General features: G+C 41.0%; 2 protein-coding genes across 4 annotated transcripts; one reads left to right on the plus strand and one right to left on the minus strand.

Annotated features, from left to right (window-relative positions):
- The first annotated feature begins 1,139 nt into the window (after nucleotides 1-1,139).
- Nucleotides 1,140-6,811, plus strand: LOC116334772 (dehydrogenase/reductase SDR family member 7-like). 2 transcript variants are annotated; one of them, XM_039603482.1, is made up of 7 exons: nucleotides 1,140-1,326; nucleotides 2,615-2,767; nucleotides 3,262-3,368; nucleotides 4,540-4,779; nucleotides 4,899-5,021; nucleotides 5,109-5,325; nucleotides 6,168-6,811. In XM_039603482.1, the coding sequence occupies exons 1-7, from the start codon at nucleotides 1,176-1,178 to the stop codon at nucleotides 6,191-6,193; spliced, it is 1,017 nt and encodes a 338-aa protein (XP_039459416.1). In that variant the 5' UTR covers nucleotides 1,140-1,175; the 3' UTR covers nucleotides 6,194-6,811. The 2 variants fall into 2 exon arrangements, with proteins under 2 accessions (XP_039459416.1, XP_031614165.2); XM_031758305.2 differs by having other exon boundaries at nucleotides 5,109-5,321.
- On the minus strand, nucleotides 6,602-15,903 carry pcnx4 (pecanex 4). Of its 2 annotated transcripts, none has more exons than XM_031758263.2 (11): nucleotides 15,743-15,903; nucleotides 14,307-15,084; nucleotides 14,046-14,225; nucleotides 12,900-13,438; nucleotides 12,675-12,775; nucleotides 12,293-12,415; nucleotides 10,602-10,962; nucleotides 9,069-9,172; nucleotides 7,882-8,987; nucleotides 7,587-7,773; nucleotides 6,602-7,417 (listed from the first exon to the last, which is right to left on the minus strand). In XM_031758263.2, exons 2-11 carry the CDS (start codon nucleotides 15,002-15,004, stop codon nucleotides 7,166-7,168), a joined length of 3,651 nt encoding a protein of 1,216 aa, XP_031614123.1. In that variant the 5' UTR covers nucleotides 15,005-15,084; nucleotides 15,743-15,903; the 3' UTR covers nucleotides 6,602-7,165. The 2 variants fall into 2 exon arrangements, with proteins under 2 accessions (XP_031614123.1, XP_039459415.1); XM_039603481.1 differs by having other exon boundaries at nucleotides 15,037-15,084; nucleotides 15,743-15,901.
- Nucleotides 15,904-19,837: the final 3,934 nt, after the last annotated feature.

Consider the following 19,837-nt stretch of genomic DNA (forward strand, 5'->3'; position numbering starts at 1 on the left):
TTTTTATTGTAAGCATATGAAAGATGACTTAGAAAATTTACAATTCCTTTAAAGGGACAAGTAAATTATCAACACATCATCACACCAAACACTGTGCAGATACAGCAAGACCCAATCCAATGCATGTCTTCATGGAAGCTTAAAAATCCTTTTGAGGTTATTCTTTCACTGATCTTCTTGTGGGAGTCTTTGGAATCACGCTTGGATAAGGTTTCCCAGGTTTAAAGTGCCCCCCAAAAACTTAGCTCCTGAGATCACTTGGGCACTCATACTCAGACTTCACCTGAATAACCAACCGTCTAATGAAATAACGTTCTTAATAGCCCACCAGTTTTGTCCAGGCCCTGAAATCACAATTTTAATGTGATGAGAATAAGTTTCAATTTTAGCTGTTTCTAAATCATGGTGAATTTTCTGACAGTCACCAGTTTGTGTTTCATACACTTTGCTGCTTCAGTTTTAATTTAAATTATATATATATATATATATATATATATATATATATATATATATATATATATATATATATATATATATATATTTAACATGTTTCTGTGACATAGATAAAAAAATAAAATAAAAAACCCACTGTGTAAGTTTCAAAGACTTTTACTGGCAAAAGAAATTAGTGTGAATTCTTGACCCTTATTCTTCATAACCTCTAAAATTCTTTGTGGCAAGCTTGATATCTACTTCCTTCCTATTGGAGTCAAGATTGACTCATAGTTTAAAAAAAAAAAAAAAAGTCCTCAAAGACTAATTTCTTACAATGACCAGGGAGCAATTTGATGACACTTTGGTGCATTTTCAAGCATGATGGAAAACCATCTCTCTAGGCTAAAGTAATATTTAAGTGGTTCAAATATCATCAAAGTAACATTTTGGATCCATAACCAACAAATATGATACATTTGGTGTTTTAGGGTTAAAAAGTGGGAACCCACAAGTTAATCAGCTTTGAACTCTAACAAGGCAGGAATGGATCCCAATCAGTTGAGAAACCACAGAGTGTTTTAAAAATGATGAAGAAAAAGGATAAAGACTTTAAATACTGCTCTCTAGGTTTAAATCTGAAAATACTAGAGAGGAAGTGATTACACAAGTGGTTACACTTTAACCATCTCTCATTATAGGTTGCAGTGTAGTTACTTAAGTCATAAGTTTGTTGTTAGTGCATGCGTGTTGTTTTACAAGGAATGGAGTCCTGCACTGTATCTGCACTGAGCTGCTTCATAGCATTTTGTTTACTTGTCTGTTTAATTGGCTTCATTTTCGCGGATGCAGACGTCACTCTCCTGTGGGCAAGTCTGACAGGGCAAAGGCCAGGTGAGTGAAACAATCATCCCCCAGCATTGTGAGCAGTTTCTTATTAATAAAGAAGGGGCTCAGATTTGTGATAAAATGTGCATCTCTGTGACTATTGGGGACAGTGAAAATAAAAATCAAAAAACGTTGACACTGGCAAATTTTGGAAGAGATCATACATATTTCTCTTATCAGTTATTCACAAATGTTTTCGTATCAGTGAGCAGTGGCAGTCAGAGGAGGCCTCCTCAGAGCCTGTTGATGTTACTAAATGCAGAGTTATCCTAAAGGGAAAGCACAGACCGTCTGTCAGCCAAGGGATTGTTTTATTAAGTAAAGGTGTTTCTGTTTAGAACAGTCTTTGATAGCAGTGAAATGATTTTTGTGAAGCTGAAATGTAATATACCTTAAAGAGGGAAGTTGTGCCCAAGGATCACTGTCAAGGACAACAGCTACAGAAAGCTAAATTAGACTGAAAACCTGCACTGAGACCTGAAGTGTGAATTCATTATGTACTGTGCTGTACTGAAGGGGATAAAACTGGGATTATACTGTACCACTAGGCCTGCCATGTTAATGTGTAAGCAGCAGTTTGATGTTGTAGCTAGTCAAAAATAGGTCAAACTTTAACTATTTTTATGCTGTTAGATAGTTTTGTAAGGAGCACTTTAGTCGTCACCATAATTAGAAAGTAAAGCATGATGCATAGAGTATCATTAAAACTTACAGGAATCTGTTCTCTTGTACTTGAGTGTAACCAGTGGTTTCCAACTTGTTTTAACACTTCTGCATTACCATTCATGAAGATTTGACAGCTTAGCAATGATACACCTATCTCTTTGAGAGTTCTCTTGACTTGTTTAGATGTTACTGGAGGGGGAAAAAGGAAAGGATACTGTGACCAGCCACTTTTTCATCTGTGGTCTTTCAGGCCTTTTTGGTATTTCCAAGATGGCCATGCTTCCATGTACACCCTGGACAATTTAAAATCAACAGTTAACCTAACCCCACTGATTGCATGTTTTTGACTTGTGGAGGGAAGCTTCAGTACCCGGAGAGAACCTATGCAAACATGGGCAGAAGATGCAAACTCCACACAGAATGGCCCCGACCAGATGGTGGAGTGAAACTCAGTCTTGCTGTGAGGCACCACCATTCTGCCACTGAGCAAGCCAGTTTATTTCCTTTTTACCAATGCACCAGATTTTGGATTTGGTCACTCCTTAGATTTTTGCTATCTCTCTGAAAGTTTATAAAGACCAAACCACTATAGCAGGAAATGTTGACTGTTGTGGTTTGTGTCAACCAGAGAGGAAGCTGAAAGGGCTGGTGGTGTGGATCACTGGAGCATCCAGTGGTATTGGAGAAGAGCTGGCCTACCAGCTGGCAAAGTGTGGCTCACGTCTCATCCTGTCTGCCCGCCGTGAGGATGAGCTACACAGAGTGAAACGCCATTGCTTAGGTAAGATAAATTGTCAAATTATGTCAAAGTAGATTCCAGACAAAAGAAACCCACTTAACGTGAAGGAACACTTAAGCTTGGGTGCATGGATGAATATGGAGTATCCCATATGGAAAAGATATATATAAATCTTATAAAGTTTGTATCTGTCTTGTGTGAAACTTGTATGAAAAGCATACAAGAGTGAAAACAGATATAAGATCCCTTGAAAAAATATATAAATGAAACTTGTATGTTTTGGATACTTACTAAAACAATGTATGAAAGTAATGAGAAAGTGGCCACTTTCATGAGTAAATCATATAAGCCTTATATGATTCACTATATGAATTAGGCCACATCTTATGCAAGTCTTTTATACGTTTTTACTATTTCTTTTCCATATGGGATAACACATTAATAACATGCTAGTTTCCCATATGATGTCAGTTATAGTTTGTTCAGATTTACTCAAAAGTGACTAAATGAATGCTTTTTGTCCTTTATTTTTTAAGAGACCTCTGAACTTAAGGATGAGGATATTCTTGTTCTTCCACTTGATTTGCTGGAGAGGAGGTCACATGAGACAAAAACAAAAACTGTGATTGGGTACTTTGGACATGTAAGATCACTGCAGTTGCTCATAGTTTCATTACATTTTTTTTGTTGCATTAACAACTCATCTATAATATTTAAATTCCTGGGTTTGATTTACATAATAGAGACCACCTTTGTCTTATTTTAAAGACATCCTTTAATGAATGGTTATGTTCACTTCACTTTGTGGATGTAGTTTATTTTTTCATTATTCAAGCCATTTTCTAAGAACCTGTGACAGTGTGTAAATTAATGAATTTTTACTTTAACCAGGTGTAGAAAAACCGGATATATATGCCATATATGAAAAAGGGCTAAGGTAAAATATAGCTAAACGTATTCCCAGCGTGGGGCCTCTTTTTGCTTCATATTGGAGCTGGTTTTAGTCGATATTCTGTCTGAACTGCAGGCATGTTGGACTCTTTTACTACAGAACCTCCCTTTTGTAGCACATGCAGAATGTCAGTTTGGAACGAGTGTCCAAAATGTGTATCCTTCAGCATTAATGGTGTCTTGTCATAGATATGCTTGTTACCTATGCTGTGTGCACCAATGCAGCCCCAGATGCTGACCTTTGGCCTTTGTGCTCACAGTAAGCCTGGTTGCCTGTCTCCTTTTCTAGCCTGGACCATGTGGCACCCACGATTTCCAGGAACTATTTCAAATTTGGATTTATCAAACTGCAATTATTAAATCCCTCTGTTAGCTGTGACATGTTCCACCACTTTTAAAGCTGTTGTGCCCCTTTTACAAAAGCAGATCTACTGAGATGTATTCCAGCAGTCATCATCTGATCAGAGCCTTTTAACTGTTATTTTAAATCCACATGCACCATCTCTTCTGAGGTTGTAAACTCTCAGATAGCTACTCTGTTTTAAATGTCTGCTGAAAACAAATTTTTTTTCTCCATAAACATTCACCCTTACAATTGTGATAGTTTTGATCAGAGATGTGTCCTCTATTCAATAATAATTAAAAAGACTAAAGCTTACACTGAAACTAATAAAAACTAAGCTAAAACTAAACATTTGCGCACAATAAAAACTAAACTGAAACAACAAAATCCACTCCGAAAACTAACTGAATTGAAATAAAAACAAATGAGAAAATACAAAACTATAGGTACTCCGGTGTCTATGAACTGTAAACTGAAATAAATGAGATTTCAGACAGTGTTCTTTTCCATTCCTCATCAGATTGATATCCTCATTAACAATGGCGGTCGAAGTCAGCGCTCTCTGTTCTTGGAAACCAGCGTGGATGTGTGCCAGGCCTTGATGGAGCTCAACTTCTTAGGTACAGTCTCTCTAACCAAGCAGGTGCTGCCTCACATGACGCAGCGAGGCAGGGGGAGCATCGTGACTGTCAGCAGCCTCTTTGGCCTTACCGCTGCGCCTCTTGCAACAGGTGCCTCTGCTAGCAAGCATGCACTTCAGGTGATGAAATTTCAGAAAGGAGATGATGACTTTATTTCTCTTAATTCTTTTCAACTAAATGTATTAGTTGTTGGCTCGTGTGAATGAACAGATCTGGATCTCTGCTGTATTATCCACAGGGTTTCTTTAATTCCCTTAGAACTGAGCTGACTGACTATCCAAAAATACTAATTAGCACAGTGTGTCCAGGGCCCATCCAATCACAAATCGCCAAAAATGCCTTTACAGCAGAAATAAACAAGGTATTTTTAGTTGCTTATTTGATATGCCTAATATAACTATTTCAAAGCTATGTTTTAAGTAACAAGTTTTCCTCTCATTACTTCAAGCCTCCACCCACAGTTGGACATCTGAAGAGGATGCCAACAGATCGCTGTGTGCGTTTAATGCTAGTGGGAATTTCCAATGGTGTCAAAGAGATGTGGATCTCTCAGCAGCCCATGCTCCTGCTTTACTACGCCTGGCAGTATGCGCCCACATTCGCCTGGTCTGTGTCCGACAGCTTGGGCAGAAAATGGGTGCAGAATTTCAAAGCTGGTCGAGTAGGTACAGAAAGTTTTCCTTGTAGGTATATTATTTACATATTAGTTTAGGTCTGAGAAAATCACACATCACCATGTTCTTACCAAATACTGTGATCAATATGAGTATATATTTTGAGTTTTATGAGTTAGTAGAAACCTTTTTTCATAATATTTGTTTTACACATTTTGACTTGGTCAGGAGCATGCAGGTGAACATGCAGCTTTTTTCCATTTTACTTGGGGCACATCAGATGTTGCCGTTTCTTTCTGTAACATTTGTGCTGCTGCAGTATTCTGCAAGGTTAGCTGCGCTATGTTAGACCTGAGACTGGGGGATTCTCACTGTGTGAACAGACTGAAAATACTTGAATAAAGTTGAACTATGTGTGCAGCGCTGTCTCTCAACAGCTGGGAGGCTCTAGCTTCTACTGACCTTGCTTGAGTCTAATAAGAAGAAGGCAGTGGCTAGGGTATGACAGTGAGCATGACTACTTCCCCCTGGTGCTGACTGGATAACTGACTGACCAGTGTGTCTGGTGGCCTCTGCTGGACAGTGACAGCTGAGGGCCATGCAGAAAGGTCATGCCACTACTGGCTAGCCATTGTAGATTCACTTGCTTGTGATGAAGGAGGATCATTTTGGGACAAAAAAAAAGGGAAACATTATAAAGACTTACAGAATCTAAACATTCCTCAACAGTGAAATAGTTGGGCAGTGTAAGGGGCATGCTTGTGACCAATAAAGTATCTCAAGATTTACAGATGTCAACATGATATATATTCAGACAATTTTCAACCTTGAATAAAAGAATTTTTCATTTTTGGTGCAAATCAAGTGCTGACAGTTAGCGTCTTCTTTTGTAGGATGCAGACTCTGCGAACTTGACTAAACAGAAGACCTCCTGAAAATCACATCCTCAAGAGGAAATTGCATTCCTAATGTTGGACTTTGTATTTTTTTTTTCTCCTTTTTCAAAATTTCTGCTTTCATGTCATGTCACCTTGAGATGGCTGTTGCGGGCGATAAACTGGCGATGTATAAATGAAATTGAATTCAGTCTTGAAGTAAATATTTAGAGACATAACTGATTTGAAAGCTCAGTGCCCTCTTCCTATCTTAAATGAAATGTTTGTAACCAATAATCAACTTGTGGTACACAGCCTTGAAGAATGGACAACAAGCTGTAAAGACTATATTAAGAATGGCAATGTTTCTGCAACGACCCTTTAAATGCCTACAAAAATTGAGTTATGTTCAGTTTTCTCTATCCCAGCAAGTTTGTTTAATGAAAAACAGCTTTTGACAAGCTATTTTTATTGTAAGTATATACAGCTACACATATAAAAATTAACAATATGTACAAGAAACTGTGGACAGATTCATTCTAGATTGTAAACAAGTGAATTGTAAACAAAACAACAGCATTAAACACCATACGTGTACAGCGAGACATCCCCAAGGCACATCCTTGATATTGTTTAACAAAGCAATAAAATTCTCATTCCTTTTTGTGGAAAAGTGAGGGAGGATGGGAAGGGGGATTACATGAACATTAAAAAGTCGAATTAAACCAGAGGTATTTATTAGTCGTCTCCTGGAGAGGAGGGGTCTTAATTTATTCACTTTTTTGTTTCAGCACAAACATTAATAAACACAAAAATGTCTGTGCTTTGATGGCGATGCCACTGCTCCATCTCTCAAATTAATGTGAAGAATTAAGTTGGTTCCCATGCCGACTTGACACTTCACAAACTCTGAGTCAACAATTTAAAATGTAAAACTCCTGATTTAAGATTTCTCTTGACTTTGCTACAGTTCAAACATGAATTTCTGTGGTACTCCTGAAAGATGGAACCACAGCTCAGAGGCAAGGGAAGTGAAGTGGGGCAGATGAGTAAATAGGGTATCCTAGAGGCGGATCGGCTGCCTGAACGGTTAGGTTTCTTAGCATGAAGGGGTGGGCCTGAATGCTGTACCGCTCCTCATCATCATTAGTAGCATACAGGAGCTCCCAGGAGAGGTTTGCCCACTGGCCTCTCACCCCTTCTCCATTGAGACGGCCCACCTGTACAAGCTGCTCCTGAAGGGTCAGCACTCGCCCTGTGTAGGTACCCTGCACACAAGGACAGTCAAAATGTTACAAACTAACTAGTGGAACCAACTAAGCTGAACACATGGATTTTTGAGAACCTTAAATTTGATGTCAACTGGATAATATACTGTAATTATATTTGTATATTTTGTAGCTTGGGTGTAAATGAGGCTTCATTATGTCTTATTACCATTGTGAGATCATGTCCTAGTGAGAATAGAAAGGGTTTTTCCTGAAGAACGCTGTCATGCCAGCCTTTCTCTGTCACCAGGCCGATGTACCAGTCCCTTTCATATTCCTCCAGAGTGCTGAACAACTCTTCAGGGGACTCCATTGGCCCCAGGCTTGCTTGATCAAACAACAACTTGAAACTGAACCTGAGGGCAAACAAAAGCATAAGGCAGAACTCTTATGGATGCTCTGGCTCAAATAAGTCTGGCTGATTATAGTAATCACAATCTAGAGGTCCTAACTGGCAATTTTACCTGAAAGCCTGAAGTGTGAGCTGGTAAAGTTCTTTACTTGAAGATAGCCACTCAAGTCCTTCTGTCCACGGTACATCTCCACAATACAGCCTGTACACATAACTAGGACTGGTGAAGGCAGACTCTGCCCCCAGTGAGATGAGACACGAAAGTGCAACATGAATATGCAGTTCCTTCAAGGCTTCATCCTCCTTGAGGGCTTTGGTCATGTCCTCTGAGGTTGCACCCTGCACAGCAGGCCCAAAGCGTCCCAAGGTAAATCGAAACCAATCCTCAGGAAATAAAGGCCTGAGAGACAGCAAGCGGGATGGTAGTAATGGTGCTGTCCTCCACCCTTTTGGTAGGTTGAATACCTCAGACTGGGGGCAGCTGAAGTTCAGATGTGGGAGAGAGCCAGACCTTTCATCGAATACCTCTGAGTTATGGCCTTTATCCACAGCTGGCATCCCAATACCCAGTCCCAGAGGCTGCAGTGGCTGCAGTGCAGAGAGGGCCATGTTTTCAAAAAGACTGTCCATCTCCACGGAGCCCGGCAAAGAGGCCCCCATCTGCAGGGTGGTGTGTCCAGACTGGGCTTCTGCAGTCACTAATGCAACTGTCCGTCTGGCTGGTTGAGGTCCAAATAAGTCATCCTCATCTGACCAGTCACCAAAGGAGGTCAAACTGGAGCTGTCCTGTCTGAACCTTATAGAAGACACATTGGACTCCACCATGACAGCCTCAGGTGGTTGGTTAGAAGTTGTCTGGGCTAACTGTGAAGACTGGGATTTCATCCCACCAACCACTGACACTTCTTCACTGCTCCATAAAAATCCTTTATGCTTCTGCACACAATATCGCAGGAGCAACCAGATCAGAGCCTTCATGAAGTCATCCTGAAGTTTCCTCAAGTTGTCATGAGAGTCAATGATACCAGACAGCACATTTCGGGCATCAGAGTAGACCCGGACTGCAAGTGCAGCACACGGGGTGAGGGCATTGCCCCAATGCAGATTGAAACCCTGGGTGAAGCCGAGCCGCTCAGGGCGTTCAAAAGCAGCCTCAAAAACCTCATCCACCCTCCGTGCCTCCACCGTGTGGCAAGACGTCTCCTGTAGCTCCAGGCCCTGTAACAAACACACCCCACCTTATGTAATCTTTTAGATTCTTACTTAGATTATTAATAGACAATCACAGGGATACAGTACCTTAATGTTGACAGTGCAGTAGCCATATCCCCTCTCCAGGATCATTATCCAAACCATACGGTCCTGAAAGCGGCCAAGAAAATGAGAGCCTGGGGCTAATGAACCTGAAAATGGAGAGAGACTCATCAGTTATCCATACATCCAACATGTAAGGAGATGTGACTATGAGCACAGAACATAAAACATGTAGCACACATACGGGAGTCTTTCATTTTGTATCAGCTGTGCATCCCTCTGCTGACTACATAGATAACGTGGTTACTGGATGAGCTGCTTGGAGATGCATACAATGACAATAGTACAGGAAGGTCGTGCTACTGATTTAACTGGCTGACTGCACAGAGATCTAAATATTAAATCTCTTCTTGTCCCCAGCTTTCCATTAGTCCCTAAAACTTTGCTCTTTTTGTACAAAGGTGGATTTTCATTTTCTGAGACAGAAGACAGACGTTTATTTCAACACAGATGAACAGCAGCAGCAAGGTGAAAGGAAGCTTTTGTTTTAACCTGACTAGTGCTCGCTTGGCTCAAGGATAATGTCATGTCCCATGCTGACATCTTAGAATAGTCCCAGCCGCTACCTCATGATGTGAAGTGACACACTGGGCAGATTTCTTTCCTGCTCACTGCACCACGGCCCCCAGTGTGAGCAAAGCAAAAGAACACTACAAACTACCACCGTTTGTGTGTGAGCTTCAGCCTAACAAGCAACTTTTCTGAATTATACATCACAGCCACAGCTTCCCTAGCTCAGAAAAAGCAATAAGACTGACTGATTACATCACCTCGGTTTTATTCAGTCTTAAATCATCAGTCCATAAAAAACAAGTCCCTACTTGCATGTTTCCCCCCTCCCTCTCTTCCCCCCACCTGATTGGGAAGAGAACAAAACCCGAGCAGCAGCTCAGTTTAGCCTCGGAGTATTACGCAGTTAATGGTGTGGAAATATTTGGATGTAATGAATAGAGACCCAAGCTTTTTTTTTATTTTATTTTTTTTCAGGGTCACTTCACAGAAAGCTCAACTGGATCACGTAAGTTCACAATACTGCCCGTAGTCCAAAAAGTCTGCTCACAACAGAATTCCTCTTACTGTGTAACCGTATGAGATGATGCTTCACTGCTTTCGGATCTGCATACAGTCCCCATTTGACCTATACAAGAGTTCAGTTGCTGCAATTACAGCCCACGTCAAAACACACTGTTGTAAAAAAAAATATATACTCTTCTTTCTATGTAAGGTGACCTCTGTTTACTGAGAGCTGTAGAAAGAAAAACTTAATGGAGAAAAATTCTGTGTGTATTGTAAGTTAAGCAAAACCAACTTTTAAGACAGATTTAAATTTAGATACTGTGACTGATTAGTTAATAATTAACAGGTTTCAGGTGCTTTATAAAGGGAGTGAACACTATTAGCGGTCCAATTTAGATGCCATGACGGGTTTTGTCATTATCTTAATGCTACAATTGTATTTTGTATTAGCGGCTAATTTATTAAGAAAAGAAAAAAGAATTTCAGGCACGAACAACTAACCCAGTGACCCTCTTGCAAAGGCCGTCCTCAGAGCACAGGCGAGACTTCCACTCATTTGCTGGTAGAAGACAGAATCCGGGCAGGGACAGGCAGTGCCCACGGGTCCTGGCCAGCTTCGCTGAGGCCTGGGAAACCCCACAAGGAAGATGGGCAGAGTGAACAGGGGCAGCAAAGGGGCAGAGAGCAGGGCAGAGACGATCACCACCACCAGGACCAGAGGGCATAGGGAGGCGTTCAGAGCCAGGAGAGTTCCAGCCGACTGACGGCGCTGCTTCTTCTCTGTCCAAGATGTCACCAACACAGTCAGGGTGAATTTCAGCTTGGCTAGAAACTGGGTTACTCTGTCGAACAGGAGGCCCACCTGTAGCCGAAAGACAACAGCAAACATGAAGAGAAATCATACATGTCCAACATGCAGGCATTCTGGTTGTGTGGCTATTTTAACTCTCTTTCCCAAAAGAGCAAAAGCTAATGACCTCCCCCTGTACCCTTAATGTTGAGTTCTGACACCTCAGTATATCAATAAAGATATGATTTGATGAGCATCAGATTAGTTTCAGAGTTTTTCAAGGGTAGCTGCACAGGCAGAGATCCACCCTCACTAATTTCTGATGCACACCCAGTCATTTTGTTCCATAAGCAGGCCTGAAATATGACAGAAAGCACTCAGTTCAAAAAAGTGCTTCAAATGTTAGTCCTAGTAGGCTTTCAATGGGAAATTAGTTAAGATATATATATTTTATGAGGTGTCAGAGGAACATTTCATGTAATCAGTACAAAAACAAAGCCAAAAACACCTGAGGATAATGTGGCAAATGAACCAATCTGCAACAGCAGGGGTCAGAACACTTAAACTTTGTAAAGTTGGTTGCAGGTTAATGCAGAAGCCGCAAAGCATGGTCCCAATACCTATTCTTACCGGTTGTGGGTTCAGGGGACCCTGGTTAACTTTTTACTTTTTTTTTTTTTTTTTTGGACAAAGCTATTCAGCTTTTTTTTACTTTGGAAAACCCTGCCAGGAACTACTGCCCCTGACAACACAGCTTCTAGGAGGTAGGGTCAGCAGGGCACACAAACCTTACCACTGTGTTAAAGGTGAGTCTTCAGGGGAACTTCAAAACAGAGCTAATGCTCCATTACATCAAAGGGAGCTCGTTGAGGCTGTTTGTGCATATGATCAGGATCCCTCCTGAGTGTCTTGCTTTGGAGGTTTACCAGGCACACTAAGCACTTTCCAAGATGCAGACCAAAGGGAAAACCCAAAACTTACCAGAGCTATGGATATATATAGCCTGATAGTGTATATTCTTAATTCTCCAGGAGGAGGTAGAAAACACTGTTGACGAAAACCATGTCCAAAATACCCTGCTTGGCCATTCATTAACAAAGCTAGTAACATGTTGAGAGCTGATTTGAAATGAGACACTTGCATTTGGAAGCTGCTGCTTCTATCCCTGATCTCTAATGTTATTTTCTTCTCAATATCAACAACCAAACAAAACAAGCCATCCTGAGTTATTCAACTCAGGGCAAGTGGAAAAATACAAAGATGCCCCAATCTGGATGGTAAAAAGTTATTTGTGCTGGTCAAAGCACAAATAATTGTACCATTTTTCACTGTTTTATATTTAAGGGTCAGATTTTAATGCGTGCACTGAAGAATTTATGGTGGGTGAAAACTTTGACCTCACCAGAAGAAGCTGAACTCCGGTACCCAAGTCATCCCACCCTGGCAGCACATTGTTTCCAGCTGCAAGCCGCACCAAGATCACCACCACCATTTGCAGCAGGGCATCTTCTGAACTCTGCCATCCCTGCATAACAACAATAATAAAGAGAAACTGTTAAAATCAAGCAAGAGACGCTCACTGCTTAATACATTTTTATTTTCATTTTGATAAAAGGAAAGGATAAATAACTGTCAAGAGGACCCGTTTTTCCAGTGTCACCCTTTTCAGTCTTCTTTCGACAAAGATCTGTTATTTAGGTTGTTGCCCAGTTTAAAATCTCCCCAGAATTGCTTTACAAGTTTTTATTATTTTGACTGTGAGCAAGCATAAATGTTAAGTATACCACTCTAAAGGCTCGAGTAAATCCCACACTCAGGGAAACCGTGTGGAGCAGCTGCAGAGACTTATCCATAGCCAGGAAAGCAATCATTGCAAATGGAAACACTGTGAAGTAAAACATACACAGATTAAACACATTCACATACAGTTATTCTCACACTTGAGAAAACTGTTAACACTGGACAAAAGGTGACTTCCAATATCTATTATAAAAACCTCAAAATCTCACCCAGGTAAATAAGGACTCTTCTGATTGCAGCGGCAATGTACAGTCCTCTGTTCCTCTGTTTAAAAATTTGCACATTGGACATCCCTTTAGGGTACAGGGGATTGAGGAACACCCCTCCAAATACATAGGCCCCTTGGATCTCTCTGAGAGCCCAGCAGAGGCAGAACAGTATGAGGAGGAGGTAACTGACAGGAGCCTGGGGTCCTGTAATCAGGCTGCGGGACTGAGCTAATCCGATGAAGTGATGCAAAACCCCTGCCTCTGCCATTGCCACCAGTAGCAAGCTCAAATATAGCAGTACTTCCCTGCAGCCTAGATTCCAGCCAAAGGAAGTTGGAGGAGGAGGTGACGGCCCCCCTCTGAGCAATTCGCGGTCCCCAAAGGCTGACCTGGAACCTCTGCAGAGTGTGCCAACCTGGCTGAGATCCAGACTCAAGAGAAATCCCATAGCAGTCGAGAGGAGAACCACACCAAGTGTTGATGGGATGAAGTAATTACATACAGCTACGCCAGCGGATACACCAAACATCAACAGCAGCCTGTGAGACAGTACACACACACAGACACAAAAAAATTAGGGCTGATGATAAACAGGGTAATAAAACACTGCCAGTGGAACCATTTAATCTGATTCATCCATCCGTCCATTCTCTTTCGCTTATCCTTATCAGGATCGTGGGGGCGGCTGAAGCCCATCCTAGCTATCACAGGCAGAGAGGCGTGGCAAACCCTGGACAGGTTGCCAGTCTGATATAGGGCTAATACAGAGAGACAGATAGCCATTTCACACTCCCATTCACACCTATAGGCAATTTAGAAATGTTATTTAGTTTTTACCTTCTGAGCTACTATAATTTATTTTGTTTTCCTTCTTTTTCTTTTGGATTCTCCCTTCAGGGGTCAAAACAGCAGATGATCTGCCACTATTTCATCCGATTCTTAGCATCTTTTATTGTCACACCAACACTCAGCACAAATACATACCTCATCCTACAATACTGAAATGCTAAACAGAGTTTGTCCGTGTTAATCTCAGGATATAGAATGACCCACATGACTTTTTTACAATATTATTGTTTCAAAAGTGAAAAAAATGATATAATTTTTCAATTTTAGTTTGCTGCCAGCTAATCATTTCACTGGTACCTGAGGTTGCCGGACATGGGTGAGCCTCCTAAGCCAAACACAAGAGTCTGCTCCATGCCCCAGAGGAGCAGAGCATCCAGGGGAGGCAGGATACCAAACGCCCACAGCAGAGGTAGAAAGAGGAACAGCACGTGGAGAACCTGGCTGGCCAGATGGAGCTCAGGGACAGCATCAGAGTACCTATAATCACAGCAACATGTCAGAATTATTATGATGGAAAACACAAAATACTTTAATAAAATTATTAATTTTGTCACTCACCTATCAGCCAAATCCACAGCGATGAAAATAAAAATGTAAAGAGGCCGCGTGAGTGGGGTTATCTCATAAGTGTCCTGTGCCTGAAAAGTGGCTGTCTCTGTAGCCGTATTTACAATGAGAGAATATTCAGCTATACACAGTGTCACCCAACTCAGGACGAAGACCACCAGTGATGCACCAATACTGCCATAAAGAGCAGTGAGTCTGCCAAGGAACACATACCATGTCCCAAAGCCACAGAGCACCCCAGCTAGCACTGTATGCAGCACCACATTAAGCCCAAAACGCTTTCCAGGAGCAATGAATCGAACAGTCTCTGTGCTGACACAGTGGGTAAATTCCACTTCTTCTTCATCAACAAGGATGTTGGATGCACCAAGTCTCTCCACTGTGCCGCTCCTCCGAGCAGCATACAGCGCCAGGGCCTGGACACCCGCCGCAGCCCCGCACATAAGTATACCAGAGAGCACAGCAGCATGGAGCTCGTGAAGCAGCTGCAACTGACTGAGTAGGGTCCCGATGCCCCCAAAAAGCCATGGTGTCAAGAACAAGACTGCTTGATTGACATATACATAAGGTGGGGCACAGTAGCCCAACTTGAAGCGTGGACCCCCCAATACAGTTTGGGGGAAGCGCTTCCAGAAGAACTCCTGCTTGTACTCATTAAGAAGGGGCACATCTGGCCCCATTCTGACCATTCCCAAAAGGGTAGTAGGTCATCTCCACACACCTGAAGGAGAGTTTCCATTCATCATCATCTCGGAAACAGTGAAGCACCCTGCAATGGAGGAACAATTAATGAACAAAGTGTAGATGCACTAATAAGACAAAGAAACCATACAATAGGAGCTCCATCCTGTGCTTTTTTGTAGTCTCTATACACAAATTAGAGCTAAATAAGCCACAACAAATATATTTTTCACAGTGAAGTACATTCATCATCATTATTTGAGAATACCTTCCTTCCTCCAGCTCAGGTAAATGTTACTCCTTACAACCACACTATTATTATAATTTTTAAAGCTGTTTATCTACAACAGCACATCAATGGGTCACCTTTTCCATCAGGGGAAACTTAATTTTAAGACACCACGTATAATCACCGCTTAATAATGTGCAGCACAAAAAGGGATGGCAAACAAGAGCCACAGCTAGTCAGTTGCCAGGAAAACAAAACACAGCAACAGTAGCTTGTGGGTGCGCTTACGTGGGCTAACCTGCTAAGCTAGCAGGGATAATTATAAGTCTCGCTTCATAAAATTAAACCAGGTAAAAGAACACTGAGCACTGGGCATCGTTTTTGTCCCTTTATTTCAGCTAGCTCGATTACTGTTAGCTAACGAAGGCATCAAATATTTTCATCTTGATTATGTGCTAGATTACTATTATTAACAGGTGAATAACAGCTGGTTGGCCACAATGTGAGATACACTTACCGTTAACAGCCGAATAGCCAACTGCAGACAGTTATTTTTTTTAGTATTTGAAGATGTAATGAGGTAATATTATGGAGAAACGGGCGGAAATTGCCAACATTACCGTTAGCTACAGGCTAACCATTAGAAAGCCAGGCAACATCGGCATGATACACAGCCAGATTCTAACCAATGAGAGTTGAGGAAAGAAGAGCGCGGCGCCTCTGATTGGCTTAAACCGTATAACCCCCGCCCATTCAACGCAAGGGCTCTGCCACATACCATGGACGGTCTGTGCCACACACACAACTATTAATACAGAAAGGAACATATTTTGGAAAAGGGTGTCCCCCTTTTAAGGGGAATATTTATTCACCACACATCTTTGAAAAAAAACGACTAATATAAGCCAACAGACACTTATGAACACTTGGAAAAACATCTGTAATGTTTAAAAAAGCTTTAATTACAGGTATCAGAAAGTTCAACACTGTCTAAATTCTCTTAGGCAAGGTTTCTTGTAATTTACAAATCCTGGTGCATTTTACTTTATATAGTAACCATCAGCGCATTGTATAGTATTTTAGCTTTTCTTGGCACAGTATTTTTCCTATTTATTTTTTTTCTATTTTTGTTTTTCCAGTATATCTCTAATATATATTTTATTTGTGTTCCTTGTACTGTGGTAACAAGTGATTTTCCCCAGTGTGGGATTAAATAGTCTCTATATCTGTTTTAGTCTTCAGGAATAGTTCTCCAGGCTTCTTTGATGATATTTAAAGCTCTTCTTTGGGCTGCCTTTTGTTCCATTCTCTGTCAAGAAGATCCCACCGTAGTTCACTAATGTTGAGTTGCGCACTCTGTGGAGCCCAGTCCATGACTGATAGTGATCCACTGTGTGTTCTTTTATCTGGGTATCCTTTATTGCATTGGCAGTGAGTTTAGAATCATTGTCATAATGAAAAATGAAGCTTTTGCCAATGAGATGTTTTCCAGGTTGTAGGTCTGATGGTACTTTTCTGGGTTCACAACTCCATCAATTTCGACAAGATCATTATCATGATCACTTGCAACCCCAAACCATGATATACTCCAACAAGACCCGCTGCCACTGATCAGTGGATTTAGCATACCTCAGCCTTTTCTCTGTTTTCCCCTTCCCTATGAATGGCTTCTTGACAGCCACCCTTCCACTGAGACCCTTTCTGATGAGGCTTCAGTAAACAGTAGATGGATCAACTGAAGGGACAGATGTAGAGGATTTCTTAAAGACATTACGATCAAATACTGTTCATCTGCTGTGGATAGATTTTAAGGTGTGCTACTTCTTCTGCCCTCCATTGGTTCAGTTTCCTCGAATTGCAAGCTATGTACACCATGCCAAAATATGCCACATTTTGAAAAAAAAATTGCACGTTATCTTTGGCATTTTTCATTTAGCTAAAGCCAGATTATGTATTTTTGCTACAGGCTGCTGGCAACAAAGTGCCTAAAGATACAATTTAAAACAGATTCTTTGCCAAGTTGTCTGTAATACATATAGACTAGTTGAATGATTCATAGGTCAGTTTTAAATTACTTTAAAAAATAAAACATTCCTCTGAAAATGGTCAGGTACAAGGACTGGACTGAAAACGACTGAAAAAGCAGTCATTGTCCAAAGAATAACTTTAAAAATGACAAGATAGTCTGGCTTCTTGGAGGCAAAATATAAAGAAATCAGGGGTGGCTTAAGACTTCTGTTCAGTACTGTAGATCAACAATTTAAGAATAGAAGCTCTCACTGTGAAAATAATATAATTACAACTATTGTATATCACCTCACTTTTCTGTGAAAACACTAACCAGCTTCATTTAGACCTTGTATAATTAAGTTCAGACATATACATTAAAACTTACCTTTAAAAAAATACAGATACCACTCTTATACAACAAAGGGGTTTACCATTTAGCCTTCTTTCCACTGAACAATGGAAAGACCATCCTTCTTTGCAATTATAATGACATCAAATGGCGCATCCCATGGGTTTGTTTATCTTCTTTATCCAAAACAATTTTTCAACTTGGCACTTGCCAGGATCTTTAAATGCCGTTTCTAAAGCGCTTAGTCGACCCTAATAACTGAGAAGGGATTAAGAATATTAATACTGCATTCTAAATCCTTGTTATCGTGTTCTTAACACAAAAAGAGCAAATCCAAGCAAGTGTTTTATTTCAATAGAATGAAAGTGATTGTGGCAAAGTGTCTGCTTAGAAAGAAGCAGGGCAAAAAGGGAGGATCATGAAGCGATCACTAAAAAGGCCAAGATACAAACACAAAGAAAGATAACAATCGGGGTCAAAAGAGATTAAATTGTTGTTGTTGTTGTTGCTCAATGGGGCTCAGGGGATAAGGGTGGGTCATGTTTCCTTGTCATCTTAAAAAGCAATTTCTATTCCGCATAGGACACAATAAACCATAACAACAGAAAAAACCCATCAATAACGGCAACATGTACCCCACCCCACAATCCTCCCATAGCCCCGCGTATTTAAAATCATTGCTGTGTTTTTGTCAAAACCCTCTGGTGAAGAATATCCACTTGAATTAACACTTAAGTCATTAAAAGAGAAACACATTGCAAATTGTATGAAATATGAAAGGCTGATACCAAATTACCCAAAAGCAAACCATCTGACAAAGCTCCGAAAATTGATTCCTGATAAATTTGCAAGAAAATTGTGCATTCGTTCTCTTGTTTGGTTGTTCTGTTAACTTGTTTTTGCCATTTCGCAATACACTTTGCGTGATTGAAATAATGTTATTAATGACACACAAGTTCATTAATGTTATAAACGACACATGATTCCTGAAATGAAAAGCAGTTAAGATTTAATGCCTCTGTGATGCGGGCTCTTATCCAAAATGTCTGCACAAAATAAAAGCATTTTCCTTTTCATTCTGACTGTCACTCTCACTCCATTCTTTTTTCTCCGTGTTTTCAGCCTCTCGCCAGTCACGATTTATTCCACAGGAAACAAATTACAGGCAAATAACAAGCGACAGCAATAACTCAATGACAGATTTCAAGAGAAGCAATATGTCAAGATAGAGGATGTATTTGTAAGGATAAAATGAACTTGGGCCATAATATGCACCTTTTGAGAACAAAATAATTTTCCTTGATGACTTGCAGTTGGTCGTCAATTGCAAGTTCATTTTTTCCAAAAGCAATTTCAACTCAAGTGATGATGTTGATGAAATTGTAGCCCCTATCCAAGCACTTCTAAAAGTTAATACAGGCTGGCAAATGTGTAATGCATGTGGAGTGTAACGTCGCTCATCCATTACACATGCGGCGCATCTTTGACAAGCACCGCGCAACATGCGGCGTTAACCTCCGCATCAAACTTCAATCAGCGTCGTCACCCCTCTAACCTCCCCTCCAACACTTGAACCTGAGTAGATAGCTGTGAAAACGCGGTCCATTCAGCAATTATTCACAGAGTCTTGGACTAATGGTGCTCTGAATGCACAGACACAGCAAATGTAGGGAGTTAGTGGACCAGAAGTAATGGCCCCATGCAGAGCATGCGTTTTTCTGTGTGTGTGTGTGTGTGTGTGTGTGTGTGTGTGTGTGTGTGTGTGTGTGTGGTGAGGTTTCTGGGGGGAGGGGGGCAGGCATCATCTATAACAGATTCACAACAAGCTCAAACATGTCTAATTCTGAACCCAGATTACAACTGCAGAGGGCAGCTCACTCCCCCCCTTCTCCACCCCTCACTCTCTGCGTCTCTTTTTCTTCTTCTTCTCCCTCTCGGTCACTCCCGTCTGAGCCGGGCTCCATATCAGGCAGATGAAAACATAACCTGTCACATTCCATCCCATTAAACCAGCAACAAACCATGTGGTCTACTCACATGGAGGAGCTAGGAAAGGCAGAGAGATAGACAGAGGGAGCAGTGCATCTGGGTTTGCTCAGAAGTGATGAATTATTCACAATCTTTATGCTAATGTCATTTTAATGTTAGAAACACTGAAAGATATGCAGATATGAGACACGCCGTGCAAAGTGGCATGCTCACTATAAGCTTACACCACGCATGACAGGAATTAGAAATATATTTATAACCATC

This window comes from Oreochromis aureus, linkage group 19, assembly GCF_013358895.1.
Source record: "Oreochromis aureus strain Israel breed Guangdong linkage group 19, ZZ_aureus, whole genome shotgun sequence".
Classification (NCBI taxonomy): Eukaryota; Metazoa; Chordata; class Actinopteri; order Cichliformes; family Cichlidae; genus Oreochromis; species Oreochromis aureus.